Source organism: Synchiropus splendidus, chromosome 1 (genome assembly GCF_027744825.2).
Source record: "Synchiropus splendidus isolate RoL2022-P1 chromosome 1, RoL_Sspl_1.0, whole genome shotgun sequence".
NCBI classification, from domain to species: Eukaryota; Metazoa; Chordata; class Actinopteri; order Syngnathiformes; family Callionymidae; genus Synchiropus; species Synchiropus splendidus.
This window is the reverse complement of record NC_071334.1, coordinates 60773529-60797663: the sequence shown is the minus strand read 5'-3', so window position 1 is coordinate 60797663 and position 24135 is coordinate 60773529. Positions and strand designations below refer to the sequence as shown.

General features: G+C 40.8%; 1 protein-coding gene across 3 annotated transcripts in view; it reads left to right on the top strand.

The window, feature by feature from the left end:
- lrrtm4l1 (leucine rich repeat transmembrane neuronal 4 like 1) overlaps window positions 1–22650 on the top strand; it is a 51045-nt gene extending 28395 nt beyond the window's left edge. For 2 of the 3 annotated variants that reach the window (XR_008413720.1, XR_008413719.1), the window contains one exon: window positions 18249–22650. Coding sequence is in view for 1 of the 3 variants with exons in the window: in XM_053854772.1 (XP_053710747.1) it covers window positions 18249–18314 (66 nt within the window). In the remaining 2 variants the exon portion in view is untranslated. The remainder of the gene's footprint in view (window positions 1–18248) is intronic. The other variant, XM_053854772.1, reaches the window with a different exon arrangement.
- Window positions 22651–24135: the final 1485 nt, after the last annotated feature.

Genomic DNA, 24135 nt, shown 5'->3' with positions numbered 1-24135 from the left:
ATCATGAATACATTTCTGTATAATATATATATATATATATATATATATATATATATATATATATATATATACAGTGGTACTTCCGTTCTCGAGAAGCGAATTGTTTGAAATCTGAATGGATTTTTCCCATTACAATGAATGGAAAAAGAAATAATGCGTTCCAAGCCTTAAAATAGTCTTTTGTAGGAGTGAATGTAGAGTGTCTGCTGCAGGTGCGCTGTTCCTCTATGTGTGTGGCCGCTGCATGTGGGAGGGGTTGCCGAGTGAGTGACGTCTCTCCAGAAGTGAAGAGGTGCCCGGTGCGTGTCCAGCTCTGAATGTGCCCTTCTGTGCAGTTTGGCTGTGACAAAGTCATAAACCAAGTAACTCTCTGTCCCAGACTCGCCTCATCCCTGTCCCAGCTCCAGCCCACAACAGGACATCAAACCCTGGAGTGAGCGCTCCAGCCTCGGAGGTGTGGAGAGCGAGCACCTCCCTTGTGACACTCTACCACGGTCCAGTGCAGAGACAGGAAAGGTTTTACACCTCAATATGAAGAAAAAACAGTCAGTAAATGTAGCTAACGGGACACGTCTGCATACAGAGGCTGTGCTATACACAATAACAAAGTGCGTCATGGGTCAGCTGATCGGTCTGCGCACGTTATGTTTTTCCAGCTTTTCGAGTTCTGGATTTTCTTTCGAAATCCGAAGCAAAAAAATCTCGAAATTTTTGTTCGAACTCCGATTTGTTTGAAGTCTGAGACGTTCGAAAACCGATGTACCACTGTATAAAAAATAAAATGTTATGGTAATTGCTCCAACAGGAGCTTTCATGAAGCGATTTTACTGTTGTGGGCGCCATCACTTTCTTTATCATTCTTTCTATTCAAAAAGTTGGACATAGTTGGTAACTATGACAGATTTGCAGCTCTCAGGTCCATTCTGTGACACATTACTGCCACCATATGTGACAAGTGTATGAAAACAGAGCATCTTGCGGCCCTTACAGCCCAGAGGCCCAGAGGTAAGCGGCCATCTAGGGGGCGCTCACGGCCCAACCATGGGCCTCAGCCAGATGGTTAAGAATCACTGTTCTTCACTAAGTAACTGGAGTTTTGATAAATAATCGTGATTCATTTCGTTTAAATTTTTGACTCCACAATGATAGAATTTATTTAAGTTATAAATAAGCTAAGACATCAGTGCCCCAGTGATGAGCAAACTCTTTGCAGCGTAACGTGCATCTAACATGGGGTTTCTGAAAATCATCTCATTTATTCTCCCTCATCATGGATGTTTTGGTGATGAAAAGAAAGTTGTGAAGCTACTTATTTGGTCTTCAGCTTGATTTTAGCGGTTTTCTGTAAAAATGATTGACTGTGGTAGAATCCAGGTAGAATTCATTTTTCAATAACCGCGTTATCACGGGAATCGCAGAGAAACTTCTTTGCGAATATATATATCGAAACGTTTCAGTCTTGTGAGTCACACAATAGAAGTGAATTGAGAGTAAAACTCTCTCCTGCACAAGAGGCGCGGCGACAAGTTGTACCCATCAAATGTGGCATTTAGGTTGTTAAATAACTCTGTATATGTTGTTGACACAACCTAAATATCATGCATGATGAGTGTTCACAGAGCGTTGCTGTCACAGAGATGGGAGAGCGAGGCAGACGCAAGTGAGCTTTGCAGCGTTGTCGTCATTACATCAGTCAAGCATAAGATACCGACGCATCAGAAACGTTGCCACTGTCGATTAACATTGGAATGTACCAGGATGTCAAGACAATCGCTCTGAACCATCGTCCCATGAGCAGACAGGGATGTGAACTGATGATGTCTCCTGCCTTGTTTTGCTCATGTTGACATGATCAGAGCACGAAACAGACTTTTCTAATGCTCGGGAGTCGTCATTGTTGGTTGTGAACATTACCCACAACTCTGCTGTAGATATAATGTGTTACGCAATGTGTGCGCAGTATCACTGCCAAAGACTGGACGTGCAGCATCGGACTTTCCCGCATGAAATTTCATTTCATTTCAAAATCAATCTCTTACCATCCCAGGCCTGCTTCACTCTCTTATAAATTCAATAAATAGCCTTTGCCTTATCTTAACTACTCTATATTTCATTTAACAGTTCATTTTTGGCTTTTCCTTTGGTCTCCGAATATTAATGTTACATTTTTTTGGACAGGTTTGTGAGGAAGATGTAATGTTTCAGGCTCAACAGACCTGTGTTTCAGTTTGTTTTGTCCTGTTACTCTTGCAAATTAAAAAAAAAAAAAAAAACTTGACACGTCAAATATGATATGTGTCTTGTCAAGTGATATCAGGTCATATTTTGACAGCTTTGCTTTTCCTTTTCGTCGTCAATTGACGTAATTGATATCACTTGCTTTGTGACTGACTGTGGAGACTTGAGTGGCAAGTCATGTATTTACTCTGACATTTGACTGGCTTGCTCATCGTCCGTGCAAGACGCCTCACAAGGGCCATTGTGATGGAGGACGGTAAAAGTACACGGCAAGATATAACCCCAAGGCTGTCCTCATTCACAGCTGCTCTGCAATAAAAAAAATAAATATATTTAGGTGATTCTAAATACATCTATTTATTCCAGTCAATTTTCCAGCATAAATTGCCATTTGTTGCACCTTGGGCTGTTGTGATATGCCGGTATGGAAACTATTGAAATGTGTTAACAACAATATTAATATGTAAATGATCCAGTGCCTCCTGCTGGCTTCATCTCTCTCCTGTGGCCAATCCCGCCCCCTCCTCCTCACACAGACCACACCGCAGCTGTGACAGGGACAGTGGCTTGGCATGGCAGCAGCGATTCTCACTTACAAAGTGTTACTTCCATTTCCTAGGAACAGAGGCAAAGGCAGGACTCTTTGGTTGGGGTGGTTGGGGTGCTCCCCCCCAAAAAAACAAAATAAATAAATAAAACATACACAACTTCTAAACTTAGAATAACATGAAAAATTGTATATAAACGCAAAATAAAATGAAATAATTAGCTAACACAACAGATAGCTAAAGAGAACAGCAACAACAGAATATTCACATTTTTTTTACTAATACACTACATTTCTATACAGCATCATCTTTCACAACAAACAAGAGAAAAAATGAAATGCAAAACTAACAGTTATACTCTGTATTTACAGCATAATAGCATGGATAGATGTACATTATTTGAATGTGCCGTTTTGCACAGGACAAACATTCGCCAGCAGGCCGTAGTGCTGGCTCTGCCCTCAACCGATGGGCAACACCGTTGCCCAGATGATGGATTTTTCATAGCTCATGTTGCCTCACAAAAAATGCCAACCTGGGTGCTTTCCCTGTTCGCCTGTGCCTAGAACCAGGGGTGGTCCTGGAAGCAGGAACTGGTCTGTCGTGTCATTTTTACATGGCAAACAAATGTGTCCCCACAAATGATTTTGTACCAATTAATGTTGTAGTCGTAGCAGATGGTGCACCTTGTGTTCTTCAGTTCATCTTTCAACTTGCTTTTGACAGCAGTTGCACTTTTTGTATGCTGTTGGACATATAGGCATTTTTATGAAAAAAAAATTAACAACATTAAGCAAAAAAGTCACACGTGAAGAAAGGTTAAGGAACCAAGTCATTTGTCTTCGCTGTTGTCCATTCACACACTGACACGACTGAAAACACAAAACAGACTTTATATTGTACATTAATAATGGAGATTTCTAACTTCCACTTGGTCGAGGAGGTCACCACTCTTAGTTTTGGGTCGCTGAGACAACCATTAGCTTTTTCACAGGCAGCATTGCAGAAGATTGACTGACTCTAAAGCAGACAGTTCAATGTTTTTTGCCTATGAATTGCTTTTAAAATGACCACACTCAGGAGATCTAAACCATTTTATAAAAAATACATTTGGAATACACCTATTCAAGTCAACAGTGAGTCTTACGTTTGTGCTCTACTGGTAGATTAAAAGAAAAAAAAAAGTTTTATTTTAAGGGCCATTAGAAATGATCTTAAAATGGAGGCTAATTTGACAAATACACACATTTAAAACATCTCATGATGGTGAGCTACAGGTACCAAACAAGCTTTAGACATGCCTTGAAAATCGATAAATATTGACCTGAAAGGATGTATATCATTTTGCTTTAGTCTAAAAATTAAATTCTGATACGGGGCCTTCAGGGCTTTTTGTTGTAGGGCTTCATTGGAAAGTTTGCTATTTGAGTTCAGTTGCATATCATTTCATGCTTCATTATTTGCACATGCCAATATAGAATTCATTTCATGTAAACCTATGTATCTTTCTGCTGTTAATCTGTCCTGCCAAAAAGCAGAAATTATATTCCTTCACTTCTTCCTCTGACTTTCGTCTTCTGTCCTCTGGATGTTTCAGATAAGTCGTTCATGATCTGACCTTCATATATCATTTTGAGCCAACTCTTGTCAAAGTAAAACAGAAAGGGACAGTTTCTGTGTGTGAAATGTGGTTTAAGGCATCACATGCGGGATTTGCCTGCCTTATGTCTTTACTGAAGACCATAATCTGCCTGATGTTTTGGATGTGACATGTAGTAATAATTGCAGTAAGAGTACTAATTGTGCTGGAGGACCCTCTGGCCTCGGAGGAACCGGTGAATTGGAAGGGCCAAGAAGGAGCTGCCAGATCACTTCCAGCTATGATGTGCGGAGGGTTGAGCTTCTGCTTGTCTTAACTCAAGCAGTTGCTCATTTTTAAACTATGCAAAAAAAAAGCATTTGCCTGGAAACTTTAGAAAGTGAAAAAGCCAAGAATGATTTTTGTCACTGGTGCGCAAACTTGTCCAAAGCCATTTAGGCAACTGTGCAGTGTAACAAATGAGGCAAAACAACCAGAAGACTTTGATGTGTTTGCATCCTCCTGCACGTTGGACCTCACCAGCCCAAGTGGCGCAGACAAACTTGTCCTTGAACCCCACCAAAAGATTTGGGGTGAGATGAGTGTGTCCCAGCTGGAATAGTCGCACATTGATAAGCAATTGGAGATTGTCTTTAAAAATGAATCCCCATCTCACAATTAGTGCGGAGATTGCAGATTCCCAGAGCAGAGGCAAAAGTCAGATAATCACAGGCTTTCACCGCTGTCAACCGTCTCTCAGCGGTGCACTGATCAGTAATCATGTTACAAGCTTTGACAGCTGTGACAGCTCAGTGCACATTTGTGAGTGTTGAAGCCCTCAAGGTTTTTTCCTGTTGTTTGATAAAACGGGATGGAAGTTCCAACTTTGGTAAAAATTTCTCCCTTTCTTCAGCTGCTTTGATCCCAGCGGAAGACGCGACTTTGTCTCTTCGTTCCCTTCTCTTTCATAAGGAAGTTGTTCGCACCTGTCTTTAAGATCGGGTCAGGATTTATTCAAATTTAAATAAGTATCTAGGTCGCCAAAGGGGTTCATACGGAAGCTTAGAGCTCCCATAAGGTAGAAAATATTTTTAGATCTGTATCACTTTATTTCATGATACAGTATAAATGAGCTTTGTGATTTTGTAACATTGGTTTGTAGCACTTAACACATTATTTTGAGAGAATTACTGTATTAGATTAGTTTGTCACAATTGCTTGGATGAATGACAAGACCTTACAAGGCAGCTGCATGATCCCAAAACCTCCGGCGTTTCACAATTATTTCGAAGGAGAAAATATCGCACTGCCTGACTCATCTCTGATATTGGTGACGGTGACTTGAATGCATTGGGATTTGTTCTTCTCAAAGCTTCATTTGAACAGAAATTAACGTGCAAATTTAGAATCTGTCAAACATTAATTTGCTAAAAAGAAACGGGTCTTCAAAAAGGATATGTTGCATATGTAAATTTACTGAATCACAGTGAGCTAAGACAATAGCATTACAGCATTCCAAACTGTACCTGAAGGTTAAAGGGGCCCTATTCTGTTTCCCATGGGAGGGTTAACATGCACTGAAGGGTGAAAGAATGATGTCCTTCCATTTTCCTCGAAATTCACACCTAACGCTGTTACTCAAACCTGTGTATTGAAATGAAAAAAAAAAAAAAAAAAAAAAACAGACGTAATTTTTTTCCAGTTTTCTGGACCACTTTTGTCATTGTAGCAGCTGTAGGTAGGAATGAAAATATTTGCTGTTGGCAGAGCCACAGGCAAATGAGTGTAATTGCAGGCAGTCGTAACGCTGGGTCTCCTGTCCCGCCCCCAATCCCACGTTTGTTTGTGAGGAAAGACTGGCGAAACAGTGAAAACTGTAATCACAGATTATACACAACACTGTCCAGCTGATACTTGCAAAGGCAACTCTAGAAGCATCTATCATTCCACATCAGAGATGGAGCTCCATCATGCAGCCAGTGAGGAGAGGCGGAAGCAGCTGCGAGACCGACGGACCCAGATTATAAAACTTTATTTTGACTGCCGTTTCAGAATGAAGTAAAGGGGAAAGTTGGAACATTTACTGACGGGTACCTTTTAGTGATGACAAATGAATCTTTAAGATGCAACGTCATCAGAGTCTCTCTCCCTCACATGTCACGGACATCCGTCGTGATGTTTCTTACAGGACTATTCCGTGATAACGTGCTGAAAACCGTCATGTTCAGCTCATCGGTTCTCATCTAAACCGGTGGCGGTGCCTCACCGTCCTTCCTCTGGCTTTATTACATCATGACTGTCGTGTGTTTCAATAAGGAGCACACAAACAGCGATCAGACCGTGAGCATCAAAAAGTCCCTTCACGCGTTTATTTGGAGTTGACTGTGGACACAGACGTCAGAGTTAGAAACTATTATTCTTCAATCAGTTCCAGAACAACCGTCAGGGATGATGAAATGTGATGAAATGAGATATTATATGTTACACTTTTTATATCTCATGTTCTATCACACACCGCAAATGACAGTGAATCGACTATTTTTCTGTCTGATAAATGCTAGTGGATATTAGACACAGACGTTAGCCGCTAGGGGCTAATGTCGGAATATAGTGATGTTGTAGTGATAGTGATGTTTTTGTGCAATGACAATAAAGAAAGTCTAAGTCTAAGTCTAACGGCACTTACACGTTTGTTATCATCTCAAAAATAAGTTCCCCGCATTTGATAAGACACCCAAGACGTGTGGTAAGCACAAAGAATGCCTTACAGGCCTTATTAGCTAATCGGTTTGGCCAGCTATATGTTCGCTGTACGCTTCGACAGTGCAATACGACAAACAGCAAACAAACGTGAGAACGTGAGCCATTTTCGCTGGCAGTTAATTCATTGAAAAACTATTTTTGCCATACACAAAGTATATCTATCCCGTTTTAGCGCCGCAGTTCATCTGTTTCACTGCAAACACATATACACTTCACTTAAACAACAACATATAGACATTTGTTTTATGATTTGGCAACACAACAGAGACAGCAGTGAACACAAAATTGACAAGTCCAGTAGATACATCGCCACTTCAGGATCAGATGAAAAGCCTTTTGTAGCTCTCAGTTATTGCCAGGCTGTAAATGCATCTCCTATATTGACACTTGTCCGGGATCTTGCTCTGTCGTTCCATTCTTCTGACATGATGCAATCAAAGGAGCTCAACTCGCTGCTGAGGTCGCCCTTCCCTTCACCCGTAAAGTGTTGCGGTGGGGGTGGAGTTGGAGCAGTGATGCCACTCACAGACCACGCCTCCAGGCAGCTCGCCCAGAGAAAGTTACATACTTCAAGGGAGCGTTTGATAGAGAGCTGGAGAGTCTGACTCCAGGTTATTGGACTGTTCAAAATGAAACCTGTCATCTCAGGAAATCTGAAAATAATCTATTCATGTCTAAATGTTACACATTGTTGCTTTAATAGCTAAGCTTGGCTGTAGATGTTCTAACATGTTGAATCCGAAACAGAGTCACCGGCACATCCCTTGGTCGTCCTGTCGCTCTTTCATCGTTCCTTGTCGCTCTGTTGTCCTTGTTTTTTAATGCGTTTGGAGTGCTGCAAACACATTTGGGCCACTTCAAACAAATGGAAAGACTTTTAGTGATTTTAGGGTTTTTTTATGCGAATTTGTGCCAAAAATTGACCTTGTTCGTATTATAATTTTTTCTAAAGATGCTGTTCAGTTCTTTCGTTCATTTGAAGGTTGATTCGCTGCAGCTGCCTGGAACTATCGATCATATTCCTGGTTCTCTAGTGCGGTTCGAACCCAGTAATTCTGCTGCAGGGAGCTGATTAATAGACCTGTCTGGGACCCCAGAAACCAAAGGCAAGGTCTTGTGACTCTTTCCTCTTCACTAATTAGTCATTACTGCACTGGGCTGATCCAATATTTATGTGTTCATTTACATTGCCAGCGATCAATAATAAGATGAGAGAATTGATTTTTGGTTTGATTAAATATTGTATTTAACTGGAGAACGCTTTTGATTCCTTTAGAAAAAATGGCAACTCCATTGCCAAGGTCCACATGGTCCATATCTGACACATTCCTGGAAATAAAGTCAACTCTAAGGTGTCAAATATTGACTACTGGCAAGTTTTCTTTTGCATTCCGCCGAAGTCAGCCACCTGTGTTGCATGTTGAGGCGTTCATTTGAAGCATGGTTTGCCTTCTGTGGCATTTTCTCACCCAGAATAAGCGGACATCGTGGAAGAGAAGGAATACAATACAAAATAAATAAAGAAAAATAATAATAATCCATCACTAGTTCAGCTGTAGTGCTGTTTTGTGGGGACCTTTTTATAGTGTTAGTCGCTGGTTTCTTTGAGGAGATCTGGCAACACTGCCATATTACACACTGTGCGTCACACAAAGCAAAGGTGGTGGTTGGGGTGACATTCCTTTCACTTCTTTCTCTTCTAGCATGAGGAAGCACATGGCCACATAAGATGCAATATTCCAAGTGTTCTCAAATCATATGGCAACGAGCACTCACAATCCTCACCCCGCAATCTATTCTGCTGGAGGTCATTCGTGTTAGCTGCTCTGCTAGATTACTGCAAAATGTGGTGCCGTGTCTCTTGGAGACAAAGGGCAATGAGCCTCTGTCAAGGAAATCCATTCCATAGTTTGCATACATTTTGCTTGCCAGAATTTAGCAACACTGGGGAAGACTTGTCTTATAAATATGTCCACTGCATACACTTTAGTTTCAGGGGTGTACAGTTCGTATGGTATATGCAAGTCAGTTAAAGTACAAGTAAATATTTACATAGAGAGCTGTTTTTGTCCCATGAGCTCAAGGAAGTTTTAGCTTGTCAAACACATTCACTTATATGTTAGTTCCGATGTCTGTCCCACTTTTCTTTTATGTCAAATAAATGGGAAAGTCTGTATGTCTTGATGCGCCGGATAGTCCAACTTTGATATTCTGTTTTTGGTTCCTCATCTGATTTGGATGTAAATGGGCACATCCGTGTCCAACGCAGTTTCATGAGCTGTGAATTGTCTTGCATTGTCGTTTTAAGAGTGGTGCTTTACGTATTTTCTAAATACATTTTGCTTCAGAATTGGATTGGTTTCAGTATCGTCCATCATTCAAGGTTGTGATATCAATAAATATGTCCAAATCACACATCTGAAACTATCAGCTAACGGTACCATTTTGTGTAGACATATTTTTAGAAGTAAATTACTCAACTCTAAAACAATGACGCTATCATTTAAAGTGATATCTGGATGACATTGTTGATAACTCTTCAACCACCATCCATGGTTCCCTTTAAAACGTGTCCAGTTCAAAAGCCCTTTGTTTCTGATCCACTCTCTGTATTTCATGTCACGCTGCTCAACGTTCCGGGGGAGTGCTAACTTGTACACGACGTGGTCTCTACTGTATATAGGTAAATGAATGTTAATGATTGTGTTTATTCAAGAAGATCTATTTTTAGACATGCTAACTATGTTTATACGTTAAAACAGCAGGAGCTCTCTGGTGTGGGGGATGAGCGCTGAACGTTGGGGGCTGCAGTTCGTACGCAGGCTATCCATCATCCGCATAAATTACATCATCATAGATCAAAATGCTCTGGCACTGATTTGAGCTTCGCTGTGCACACACATACATAAACATGTGCAAACAAGGAAGGTTCACATATCGAGGAGCGAGGGAACCTGCAACTCATTGGATCAGATTTCCTGTGGGAAATCCTCGACTAAATCACACATTACATGTACAGTACACGCTATTGAGTGTTGCTACAGGTTACGTTCAGTACTGATGAAGCTAAGTCAAGCATGTGAAACATGTCCTCGACCTGCCAATGTCACATTTAAGCCGTTTCAAATTCATGAACACGTCACATACAGTCATGGCTGAAATTGTTGGCCTGATATTTTTTTCAACAAGCGAAACCTATTTCTCATACAAAATTAGTGCAGTTACACATGTTTTGTGATACACTTGTTTATTTCGGTGTGTGTTGAAACAATACATAGAAGCTCAGATAAATTTGACATAATTTCACAGAAAAATTTCAAACAATCACCTGGAATAAGGTTTGGCGAATATCACAATTCTGCTGAATAGAACATTGAATCATGTGTGAATTGTTATTATTCAATGATCAGTCTGTCACAGGACTGAAACATTTCATTCAAACTGTGAATGTGTCACCGTCCGACCTGCAGATGCTTTGCTTTTTGACGATGTGTTCTTACATAAAACATAAAAGCATTTTATGTTCCAAATCGTATAACCTTCAGTGAAACAGGTCATAAACATAAGGGTGGTTTGTGTAACTTTTTGTTTTTAATCAAAGAGTTACCGTTCCTCATGTAGCTAACCCTGGCGAGTACAAGCTTAAGCTAATCTTAGCATTTTCATTGAGGCACAAAGCCTCTGCAATTCTGACTGACATATTTTTTCCAAGTTTGGAGTTCATAATTTGTGAATAAATGCTTGTTATTAATGACATTGTGAGTTGGGTGGACCCCAAAACAAAAGTAAATTTAAAAAAGTCATTCTTTCACTGACATTTGGAGACAATCAAAGGAGTCAAAGTACAGTACAGTGGTACCTCGGTTTTCGAAGGTCCCGGACTTCAAACAAACTCGGCATTACGCGCGCGGACCGATCAACTGACCTACGACGCGCTTTGTTGTTGTGTATAACGCAACCGTTGGCTACATTTACTGACTGTTTTTTCTTCATATTGAGGTGTAAAACTGTCTCCGCACTGGACCATGGTAGAGTGTCATAGGGGAGGTGCTCGCTCTCCACACCTCCGAGGCTGGAGCGCTCACTGCAGGGTTTGATGTCCTGTTGTGGGCTGGAGCTGGGACAGGGATGAGGCGAGTCTGGGACAGAGCGTGACTTGGTTTATGACTTTGTCACAGCCAAACTGCACAGAAGCGCACATTCAGAGCTGGACACGCACCGGGCACCTCTTCACTTCTGGAGAGACGTCACTCAAATCATATGAGTCAGCCAATATAATGTGTATTTTAAAGCCATGTGCAAAGGATGATATCCACTTGTTTAGGAATGTGGCGCCAAACTATTTCCTCCATGTGGGTCCCTCTCTGGTGCCTGTTAACCAAATATCAGTATCGTTCAGTCTGGAAAGCTGGGAGTAAGTGTGCACCTTTGCTCTAGCAAATGGCAGGTGTAATGAGTGTGCGCTGGATCTCTATCTTTGTGGAAAAAAAACAACAAAAAACGCTTTTTTTATCCCCAAGATCAAAAGCACACGGTTGCTGTAATTAAAAAGCGTGTCATTTGAACATTTTATCTTCAACCCGTTTTCAAATTTGCAGCTGTACAACAACATTTTATGCAAATGAGCTTGTGTTTTCAGCAGAAAAGGATGCGCGCTTCAGAGGATGTTAACGTGTTTGTTCACTGGAGCTCAAGAGCTTATGCATGCTGTTATAGACCAGAGATTGTCTCGCAGTGGAACTGATGTTTTTTCCTGCAGCCAATATAAACTCTGTCTTTCATCTTTAATCTGCTGTCCTTTGTTGTCTTGCAAGGGAAGATTAGAGTTCTGTCTGTCATGACCTCTTTTAGCGGAGTGACGATTGCGATGGGTAGATGAGGTATCATGAAACAGTAGGAAACGGTGTCCTATTTTTCAGAGGACACTAGATGGCGCTTTTGGTTTAGAAATGGTGTGAGGTTTCTTTGACTTAGAGGTTCAAATATTTTATAGCGGACAGTGCCATCTGGTGGCCTCTGAAAATCTGGACGCTGATTCATGAAGCCTTATCAACCTTTCAATACTCAGTCATGAAACCTCATCTACCCATCAACAAGAGTTGACCTTTGAGACACGATGTGTCAATCTCAGGTGGCTGCACATAAGACAACTGCACTTGCATCTCCGAAACATCATGTATGTGTTTGTGAGTTACGGTTCTCAAAGCTCAAAAGTGGTAGCCCTCATAAAGTCGCCTGAGTTCCAGCAGCTCTTTAAATAATTCTCTGTATTCTTTTTCTCTAATCTCAGGGTTTTTACAAGGAAATAGTCACATACACTACTTGACAAAAGGCAATAATTGGAGGGCTGTGCTGTAGCGACGTGAGGGCGGCAGGCGTTCGTCTGTGTTCCTTGTCAAAGTGATTATTGTGCAAGGGTGTATTGGTAAACAATGATGCAGACTAAAGTTGGAGCAGAGGTGGGATTTACATCTCATCAGATTAGGAAATGTGTTGTCATCGCTAAGATAAAACACTTGCGGTGGTCTCACTGACAGTCATTTCCTCTTTGGCTTGTAGTTTGCACATGGTTGCCTGTATATTCCTGGTGTAGGTGCTATATCATTTCATCCTCAATCCTTAACCCTCAAAAGCATGTGGCTGTGTGTGACTTTGAAATGGGACATCCCTTAAATCCAGATGTGTCCCAAGACTGTGGGAGAAGAAGATCTTCTTCTTCAGTCTTACAACAATGAGGTAAATCATCCATAAAGTGGGCTGAGATTTTCATAATATTTATATCTCCATTAACAAAAAAAATACTTGAATTTGTACCTCGCTTTCTTGCTGCTCTGGAAGCCATTTTTTCTTGGCTGAAAATACGTAAATAATTCCTGTTCCTCATTTCTAAGGTGTGTTCCTCAATTTAACTTCCTAAGAATCTGGACAGGCCTTGCACAGTTTTTGAGGTTGAGGACTGATGTCGATCATTAGGGAAGGAATTGGGATTCACCCTCTCTCAACTCTCTAGTAGCTGGTAGCGAAAGGTACACAAAAACTTTTTAACGTGTGTGTGAGACCACATACTCAGACCATTTTTGATAGAGCAAGGGACATTGAATCAAACATGTTTAATGGTTTTGGTTTTTGGTTCACTTTCTATTTTCCTGTAAAGCACGTTATAATCAGGTTTCCTCTCATAAGAAGTTTTAAAAAATGGAATTAAAAAGACATAAAACATTAAATAGAATGAAAAGAATAATGTTGCAAACTTCTACCTAACTTCTATTTTTTTGGGGCTAGTTTAATTTAACATAAAAATCTCCATTGATTTTGGAGACAGATTCCATTAGAGAACATAAGCACTGCAGCTTCCTCGCTCACTGTTGAGTCACTCATCTGTTCGCGTCCACATCTGCTCTGTGGAGACGGTTGGTTCTGAACAAAAAACAGTCCCGAAGCATTGCCACTTAAAATATGAAAACGAACTGTACGATCCAGTTCCTGAAATGGTCACACGGTACAGCCAGTTCCAAGACTTCAAATGTTCACAGCTGCATCATTGTAGCATGCTTTGATAAAGCATTAATTCAGGATTCATTCCAAACAAAAAAAAAACAAAACATTTTTTGGCATTACTTGATAGTTTGCTATGAACGGATGACGTTTCATGAAGTAGTTCTGTATCCACTGGGTGGCGCTGTCATCTTTTGCTCCATGCAACTACTCTACAAGTAACATCTGACTTACGACCGGGATCAGTTCCAACCACCCGGTTGTAAGTCAGATTGGACGTCAGTCGAATGCCATTCAAAATAGCCGACGTGAGGGTTATAGGTACCAATGTAGTGGTAGATGGCTGTGTGAGAGTGAGATGCTGGGATACTGTGCTGCCGTAACTGTCGTACACGATGCCGGGCTGCTACGTGCTGCGGTGCCAGACATTGAATAAAAGAAATAAGCATCTGCTGGCCATGGTTGTAAGTATGGGTGGACGCAAGACAAGCAGGTTGTAAGTCGGATGTTACTTGTACTGACCTCTTTTCTTCTCCGACCGCACGACCACTGTGAATATGTGGACAATTTTTCATGATATTCCATTTGCCCATTGCTACCAGAACGCTGTTATTTGGGAATAGAGAAAATGCAGTGTCATTGTCCATGCAGAATATATCTTTTAGGAAGTACTTGTAATGAAGCTAGATGCCAGGATTGATGGTGTCCTGTATGAGGCTCTGAAGTTTGAGTCTAAAAAATGGAGTGGGGACATCACTCGCTCTCACCATGTTAAATTGAAGTGTAACATAAGCATTACCACTCAAAATCTCCAAGGGCAGTTTTTAAAAATGCTTGTCATCAGCAGAGGAAAAGATATATTCATGATTTAAGCTGCTCATTTAGAAAAAAAAAGAATGGTACCAAAGCAAATCCCAAAATATTGGAAACCAATATATAGCAGTAATCCCAGAGGATTTACAGGTAATATCAAGAGGCAAGAAGTCCGCGCCTTATAATGGAGTGTGTGCTTGTTTGTGCGAGTGCAGCACCGTGTCCAGGGAAACTTTCTACCCAGGCCAAAGTATTTTGCACGCTTCCTCTGCACCCACAACGGTAACAAATACGTTGGTGCTGGCGTGACCCGCCTGTGCCTTGCCGCGGCTCTAATTACTTATTTAAATAGCTTATTTTAAGTCACCCTGGACTAGTTGCGTGGCGTGAGTGGGGTTGGCAGCCTGCCACTGGTTTTCATAGCCACAGCTGATAGAATACGGAGAATTTGATGACACGTTTCTGTCTCTTAAAATGTGAAAGACACTCCTCAGACCACATAAAACCTTCCATCATGAGCAGTACGTATTGTTCTATATGACACCTAGATGGCATTTTTCAATAAGATCAAAATGCGAATGTAGTATAGTGCAGTTTGCCTATTGAGTAAGGTTGCTGGTTGTACAAGGTTTGTGTTAAACAATATTGGACTTCAAGGCCAAGTGTTAAATGTCATTAAAGATATGATGACAAGGGAGGTGGACGCCAAACTCTCTGGGTATTTGTCACAGCATTTAGAGTTAAAGTGATGCCATCAACAGTAGCCATCCAAGCTTTCGTTTTTCACATGCAAGTCTAGAGGGTGTTGTCACAGAAGATTTCATGTCTCTGGCAGGCGATGGAGGATTAAACTCATGGCTGTCATATCGTGCCCGTGTGGCATACATAGTTGGTGGCTGTATCAGTTATCTCCGAGAAGTTTGCTCGTGTAGATCTCAGTGAAAGTTGTGTATCCCCCGCCAAAGGGTGTGCGCCAGAGTGCGCTGTTGGCATGACTTGGCAGTTAACTGAATAAAAACTCTGCGCTGACTGACTGAACCATTTCCATGTCACAAAACATGAAACATAAGTAATATTCAAATAGAAGACCCAGCACTGATCCATTCAAACAAATACTTCTCAATTACACAACATGGAAAGCCAAGGTGAAGATGTGCTTGTGTCTCGCTGTGGATGTTATCTCGGATGGTCCCCAGTGGCCCTGGAAACCTCTTCAACATAAGAAGTCATTTGGGAGCCCATTCATGTTTAACCATCCAAATGTATCATCAAAGGCTGTAAAAGGGGATTGAGTCAACTCAAGTATGTTGATGGTCCTTTGAGAATCTGAATGCTTCCACACAGATCAAGGTCACCGTCCATGCAACATACGCCCCCTCTCTCGCCCACATCCTATGTTTATTTGTTGTTGCAGAAGGACCATGGCGAAACAGCGAAAAAATCTTAGATGGCAACATACACAACACTGTCAAGGTCATACTGGCCAAAGGACTCTAGAAACAGGATCATTTAGCGTCAGGAATCCAACTCCATCATTCCTCCTTCAGATTCCTAGAGCTAGAGAGACAGACTTGGTGACATCTGCCATCGCAGAAAATGTGAAAATTCTATATGAATGTATAAATTTGACCCTTTGCTGCTTTAAAGCATGTTTTCAGGGTTAACATACTGTGGAAGATAGAAGAGCCGTCAGATGTCTATACCTATAAGCTGGTCACTGTTCTTTCTTAGGACATGTTATTCAGAGCTACTTGTCTAGTAGATATTGAAATCCTTTTACATGTAATGTTCCTTGTCAAAGTTTACAGTCAATATACTGGATCGAGAAAAAACGAAACCCTCCTTTCTTGGCGCACCTTGTGAATTAGCTTTTACTTTGCTTTGCTTTACATTCTGGTTGACAAGTGCAATCTTGACAGTACATTTTTCCATCTGGTGAGCAGAAATCAAATTAAATTTTCTATTCCATAATCCCAATGGTGAGGTGAGTTTTACTTTCATGGCGACCATATGTCAGAGGATCTTCGCAGGGAAGCAAAATAAATGGTTAGGAGACAGTTTCAGCTGCAGTGGACTGAAGTCTTTCTCAACCCAAATACAGAAGAATAAAAAAATATTCATGTGAACTTACATTAACAAAAGATTATGATAATAATAAAAAAAAAAATCCTTTTTTTTTCAAAGAAAAAGCAGTTTTATGCCTGACTTTTGGGTCCGGGCCTAACAGTTGAGATTTCACAATTGAATTTCTCAGTGCCATTCTGATCATTTGAGAGCTCTCTAGGCTTAACACCAGTCAGCAAGGTGCACATTGAAGAAGCAGGTTTGTGAAAGGGTGTAAATGTGATAGAAAGTGCTTTACTGTATCTATCATTAATTGTGTTTGTGAAGGTGAGAAGGTGCAGCTGACAGGTAGCGAGGAGACATTTTCATACCACAGAAATGCACACTGCACATTTATCCCTGTCAGATTGAGAAATGCTAGGTGCACAGGTCGAGGCAAAATGTGATCCACAGACAAGTCTGGTTTTAAGTTTGAATTCCACTGTTAAACGCAAGAGAGTAGAGCAACCACGTGTGTGAGCCCTCCAGTAGTTGGGTAAGAACTAACAGTCGAAACAATCTGTTGAAGACAGATCACATCTGCGCATCAGCGGCATCGTACGTTACAACACGGCTGATATAAGGGTTGCTATTTAGACGTCAACAAAGACCATAGAACACTGCTGCATCAAGCTGCACATGCGACTGTCTTGACTTTTCTCTGAGAAGTTGACACGTCACTGTTTAGTTTTGACTCATAACAGACACTCGCACAGGTGCAGATCACCCAGTCCAATTGTAACGGGTTACTTGGTAGTGTAGTCCACTAATAGAAATTTCTCTCCCATGTCCCAGACGAAGAATGCAGTTTGATTTTAACTGAACAAACGCAATAATCACCGTGGTCGTGGAGACATATTGCTTTGCATTCTAGGAGGCGCTTTTCGGATTTCAGTTCGAAATGAGATTATCCAGACGGAAAAGTCATTCATGTGTATGCATGTTTGTAGCTCTGTTGTGGACAAAATCAGCTTCACTACTTTGCTATCATTTTTCTAGCTCCATATTTTGGACATACTTTGAAATTGGTCAGCAATTTTATCAACTCTTGCTAGCGACGAAATGTGGGTTTTGCTATGGACGATCTCCGAGTGCTCCGTTGAAGGTGACGCTTCTGCAGTGTGGCGAAAAATGCTCACAAGCAAACGTCATTCGACCGTCGTTCAAGTGAAATATAGAATGGTGTTGCTAGCAAGGAAGAGGGAAATGTCGACGGGCCCTCGACTATGCAGTCTGCAAGTCGAGGCGTTTGGGGGTTATAGGAATAATTGGCTCTGTGCGACTCCAACTCTCCTGCTTCAGTTGTCTCTGTTTTGAAATGACGTTTACTACAGGTTTTGACGTCGACTGTGGTAGTGTTAAGTGTCTTTTGAATGAAGTACTGAGTTTGAAATTGAAGTGCATTGTTTCAGTCTGCTCCTTAAGTAGAGTCATTCTCCCCCCGTTAGTTGTGATTTTGTCAAAGGATTAAAGGAGATTTGAATGGAACTGTAAGCCACGATTAAATGAATATTAATGTCACTTAAGCTGAACATGGCTATTATTTGAGTGACATGGATACTGCAAACACTGAATGCAGTCCAATTGTGAATTATATGTGCAGTAATAATGTGGCGACGTAAAAGGTTGTCAGGTCCTTTCAGTTGTGTTCATGCTGTAGATGACAGCTGATCTCAGCTCTAACATCTCTCTCTCTTGTTCCCTCACAGAGTGAGTACACGTGCCCTCGCCCCCTACCTGGTGCCTGGCTGGGAGACCTGACTTCTATCCATTAAGCGGGTGAAGGCTGCGCAGCAGGATATTTTGTCCTATTATTAATGTCCCAGATTTTTTTTTTAATCACTCTACACGTGTTACAAAGGTAACAACTGGTTAAAAAGGAAAGTCAGAAGATTTTTTTCCCCCCCAACAGAATGTGCAAAGCCACTTGAGCAACATGAAGAACTTTTGATTCAAGTGGCAAGTTGCTGGTGGAAGACTTTTTTGTTTTGTTTGTTTGTTGTGTTGTTTTGTCTCACAGAGTTCTTGATTTGTCTCTTCATAAGACAGTTGATCAAAGACTGCTTTTACGAGAAGCTTTAAATGGAGAATAAAAGAAAAAACTATACTGATACAGTGGCTGTGGAAAAAACAAAGCTGTGTACTATTTGATGAGGGTTTTACATGACCATGATTTCCCTTCTCTTTTTTTGGGGTTTGTCTCAAAGGACAATTTATCAACTGCTTGGATAGTTTATATGTGCCTCATTAGGAAGCAGCCACTCAAGTTTTTCTAATTGTCGGCAAAGTTTGAAACAAGATGAGTCGACAGAAGAGTGTAAGATATAGCCCTGCTGTAGAAGAAAAAAAAGTCTTTTATTTTTGCTTGTAAAAACAGCTTGTTTCAACGGAAAAGTGCTCTATTGAAGACCTTGGTTTTACTTTTCAGGGCAGGGATGCTTTTTCCTTGTTCAAATTACATTTCTGATGTTGATGTTTTACTTAATGTGCTTATGCCATTTTTTACATGGATAACTGAAATTTATTTTTGAAAAGTTATGAAAAAAGTCTGCCTATTGAAGTCAAGGATCAAATCATGACGTTCAAGTTTGCTTTTTGAATTCGTAAAGACAATGGCTTTGAATGGGAACGTGGACTTGAAAAACGTATAATAAGGAGATCAAAAGACATCTGAAAACACGAGTTCTCGCCGGCCAATGTTCTTATGTGGTGGGTTTCAGATGAGTCAGTCGATTTGGAATCGGATATTTTTGAGGCCCAAAGTTGCCACAATATTTAATAGCAAAAGTGTGTAAGTTTACAACTTTAAAGGAAAACCGTCATTTCTAATCTGAAAAGTAATGGGTTTTATTTATCTATTTATTTTTATTATTCCTGTGACCTGTGGATCCAAAGCTAATGTGCCCTGCAGACTCTACAAGCCTCAAGTCCGATCTTGTCAAACAGTGCTCTTAACCCGAGTCCACCACATGTTCAATGTACATGTTTTCGTGAACAGGTAAATCTGAGACGACAGTCCAAGTTTTCTGAAACACAGTTTTCTATAGTTCCAAATGTTGACTACACCTCCCCTGACATCATCAGTCTCTCTGTTGCCTTGGAAACTGAAGATGTGGCTCTGCACCGTTTATTGTGTGTGCTTGTTTTTACATCCATAATAATTTTTGTATTATATTTGAAGCACTCTTTATTTCTGTTGATCAACGGGAAAAAAGAGTGCTTCAAATATAGTCAGTTCAGATATATCAGTTGGTCTTTGAAAAAAAGAAAAAAACTTTCTACGCTGGACGTTTTTTAATCTATTGTAAATTCCTGCTTATCCCTATTAAATATGTTGATATTCAGTGAGCAGTTGTCTTTGTTTACTTTGCAATAGATTTTGAGTGTTGCTTCATTAGCCAAGAATGTTTTTATCCCCCCCCCTTTTTTTGTTTTGTTTAATGACTGGCAAATTCAAAAATCTTGAAACATATCATACATACTGTTTTCAAAGATAAAAGATTTTTTTTTCTTGGAACTCATGAAATTCATGAAGGAAATGTTTCATAGTGCACTTTTTGTCACTTTTTCTATCTTCCTTGATTTAAATTTTACTTAAATTTTGATTTTATTTGAAAATGAAATGATTTAATTTGTTCTAACTTGTCCATAATAACACTTGTCTGTATCACTCCAAAGGCATCAGACAGGTTACTGGTGGTGAAATATATGTACAGTTTTAACAATCACATGTTTATTTATTTCAGCAGAATTGCCATTTGAAGCTGTTTCTAATTGTGGATTATAGCCCTATGTTCTTTTTCGGTTTCCTTTTTTTTTGAGTTAAAAGCTAAAGTTGGAACTTTAGATGAAGCTTTTGACTTTCAAGATTGTTGCTGTTTTGTTCAATGGCCTGCTGCAACACTGTTCTATGGAGGGTTTGGCTTTCTTGTTTATATTTATGTTGTGGTAGTTGTGCTTGTAATGATCGTGTAATTTCTCCTACCTATAAAGTCTGGTGACTGACAGGAAATTAATGAAGGAGAATATTCAACATCCTGCATAATAATCATTTCACTGCAAGCAACTAAATAATTACCTTAGTTTTTTTTTTACCATGGTTACAGTTTGCATCTTTAAAAACCGCAGTGCCGGAGTACAAGCTCTCCTCACAGTGTGTTGTTCTAACTGGAGTATCTGAAGAAATTGATCTTCTGAGCACCAACATGACATGTCAAGCTGTCAGCGCAAAAGTCCAGATGGCCTGCAGCCTATGACATTTTCACACTCACATACCAATACACACATTAGCAGCGAACATCTTCAACATGTTGCACTATTTTGAAGCATCATATCTGATGTACCTGTATGTATTGCCACATCTCTCTCTTTCAGGGGTCTGTCGAACCAAGGTTTGCTTGCTGTTGACGTTTAGCTGCTCCCTCTGGTCTTGTTAACTACTTCATCTAGTTTTCAACTATTTCTTCCATCTTCTATTACATCTTTGTAGCATTTTCTATCTGCAGTAAAAACATTGTCAACCACAGATTTTGCTAACAGCAGCTGCGCCCCTGATGCCTCCAAGAAACATCCTTGAGAGTCCAGCACCAACCATCTGGACCTCCCAGTCTGGGCAGCAAAGCAGATCAACATGCCAGAGACCGCTCACGAGGTGTCCACACCCGGGGAAGAATTTTAAATACCTCATCTGTTGCAAAACCAAAATGATTCAATCTTTCTGCTGTGTCTGGTGAACATGACATTTTTCAATGGGTGTGTGTTTAATTTCGATTAAATAATCACAGTGTATCCATACACAGTGGTACCTCGGTTCTTGACCACAATCAGTTCCAGATGGCCGTTCGAAAAGCAAATTGTTTGAAATCTGAATCAATTTTTCCCATCACAATGAATGGAAAAAGAAACAATGCGTTCCAAGCCTTAAAATAGGCTTTTGTAGGAGTGAATGTAGAGTGTCTGCTGCAGGTGCGCTGTTCCTCTATGTGTGTGGCCGCTGCATGTGGGAGGGGTTGCCGAGTGAGTGACGTCTCTCCAGAAGGGAAGAGGTGCCCGGTGCGTGTCCAGCTCTGAATGTGCGCTTCTGTGCAGTTTGGCTGTGACAAAGTCATAAACCAAGTCACGCTCTGTCCCAGACTCGCCTCATCCCTGTCCCAGCTCCAGCCCACAACAGGACATCAAACCCTGGAGTGAGCGCTCCAGCCTCGGAGGTGTGGAGAGCGAGCACCTCCCCTGTGACACTCTACCACGGTCCAGTGTGGAGACAGGAAAGGTTTTACAATATGAAGAAAAAACTGTCAGTAAATGTAGCTAATGGGACACGTCTGCATACAGAGGCTGCGTTATACACGATAACAAAGCGTGTCGTGTGTCAGCTGATCAGGCCGCGTTGTGTTTTTTCCGGCTTTTTTCGAGGGCGTTCGAGTTCTGGATTTCCGTTCGAAATCAGAAGCAAAAAAATCACAAAATTTTTGTTCGAACTCTGATTTGTTCAAAGTCCAAGACGGTTGAAAACTGAGGTGACTGGTTCAATTCCAGCGTGGGCAAACTTTGATCCTTTCTGCGTGGAGTTTTTTTATTTGTTTTTTGAGCCTTAGGTATTTTCACCTTCGCCTTCACCTTCTTCTGCCGCGTATAGTATCTGTAGCTGCCTACAAGCAGATGAATAGTCATCCAGTAACAGTGTGAGAGGCAGATATACGATTTAGCTGCTACAGGAAGGTGGTGAATAGGGTCAGATGTGTCATCGCTTACCAGATGATGCATGTAAAAGTGAACGCGTCTCCGGTTCTTACATTATCTATTGCAGGTAAGCCAACAGTGAATAAGTGAGTGAATGAGCGTGGGTCAGTGAAGAGGGGAGTTGGCCGTCGTCATGAGTGTGTGTGCAAGTGTGAATAGAAAGTCTCTAGAAATAGAATAGTAATGTATAGCAGGCTAATACGGCACACGAGGAAGAGGACCCTGGGGTTGTTACTTTGCTGCATTGTGTGACATTAAAACTTGTATATTGTCATCATCAGAAATATAGAGGCCACAGTGGATTTATTTTATTTTATTTATTCATTTTATTATTATTAGAATTTCATCAGATGATGGCTGTAAAAGTGAATGGACCGGTCACAGTATGTGTATTGCTGATTCGCACATTGTCTCCTTGACTGCAGTGGAACATATACAGATCAAACGCCTCAGTGATACCGTGCACAACATGGAAACAGACAATTGTACCAAATTCCTGGATACACTGCGATGACTAACTGACACCTTTCTGAAATGTGAGTTCCTGAATGTTTTTTTTTTTGTTCAGTCTTTTGATGTTACAAAATGTGTTTACATTGGATGTGACAAACACATCAATGGATGCGCAGAGCTGTTGTCATGGTGTGCAGGTCGATACTGTATAGTCTGAAAAAGAAGCCATCTGCCGGATGAGCTATGCTTGCTAGCAAATTGATTTGAAATAGGCTTTCATCCTCATGACATCACCGTTCATGGTTAGAATTAATTTCAGGATTCCAAGAATTGTGGTTTTTTTTTTTGTTTTTGTTTTTTCTCTATCATTGCAAAACAGACCTGTTTAGAGACCGTCCTCTACGGTGCTCAAATGAGTTTGATACGTGTCTCTGTTATGGGAAAAGTGTGAGAGGAAAAGTGTAATTTGTAACGTATGTGTTAACTTTTACATTGAAATGGAAATGTGTGCTCTTCTGTGAATTTAATGTTTTGTGCTTCAAGGCCACCGTAGAACATTCTCGGCATCATTCTACCTTTCAGCAACATGCGATGCATAGCATGGAGGGCAGAGAGCCAATCCATCCTATTAGGGGTGCAACGATTCATCTAATACATTGTTGTACCAATTAATATTCCGATGATCCAACTGCATTGACCCGTGCTCGGCCAGTTGGCCTCCTTAGCGACATATATCGACTGAACATCATTTTAAAATGTAACCGATTAATTGAATCAGTATTGGAAACTAATGCATTGCATTTCATCACCGCAGACTTTTATAAGATGTAAAACGTCGCTCGAGTCTGTCTGTGACATCATCACCATGCTCCAGGGGAAAAGAAAACGGCACGTCGGAGTGGAAGCAGCTGAGCGGTCCAACGTTTGGAAACATTTCTGTCGTGGTGTGTTAGATTTGTGAAGGTGAAGTACAATATAAAGGCAAAACTGTAAAACTCTGCAACCGAGAGTCAAGGCTTCTTAAGCTGTGTTGTTCATTAAAATGAGAGTCGCAGCAGGCTCAACCGCTGCTCATGAGGAAACGTTGCACTATATTTTGATATTTGTATCATACGTGAAACCTGATGTCTAGACTTGATGGTTGGACTTTATAGAGAATGATATTACTAGCTGGCTGTTACCGGTAACTCAAGCTCATGAATCTCATTGAAGGCGAATGCATTGGCTATTCATTGTTGACTTGTTTGAATCCATTATTCATTCAGATTCCCTTGCATGAAACTACTGGAGTCTAGGAAACTCCACACGCACTGGTCTAGTTTCCAGGCCGTTGTTTTGCAGCTACACAGACTAGAACTTTGGGCTTTAAAGCTATCGAATCAATTTCAAGTCACTGAATCACAC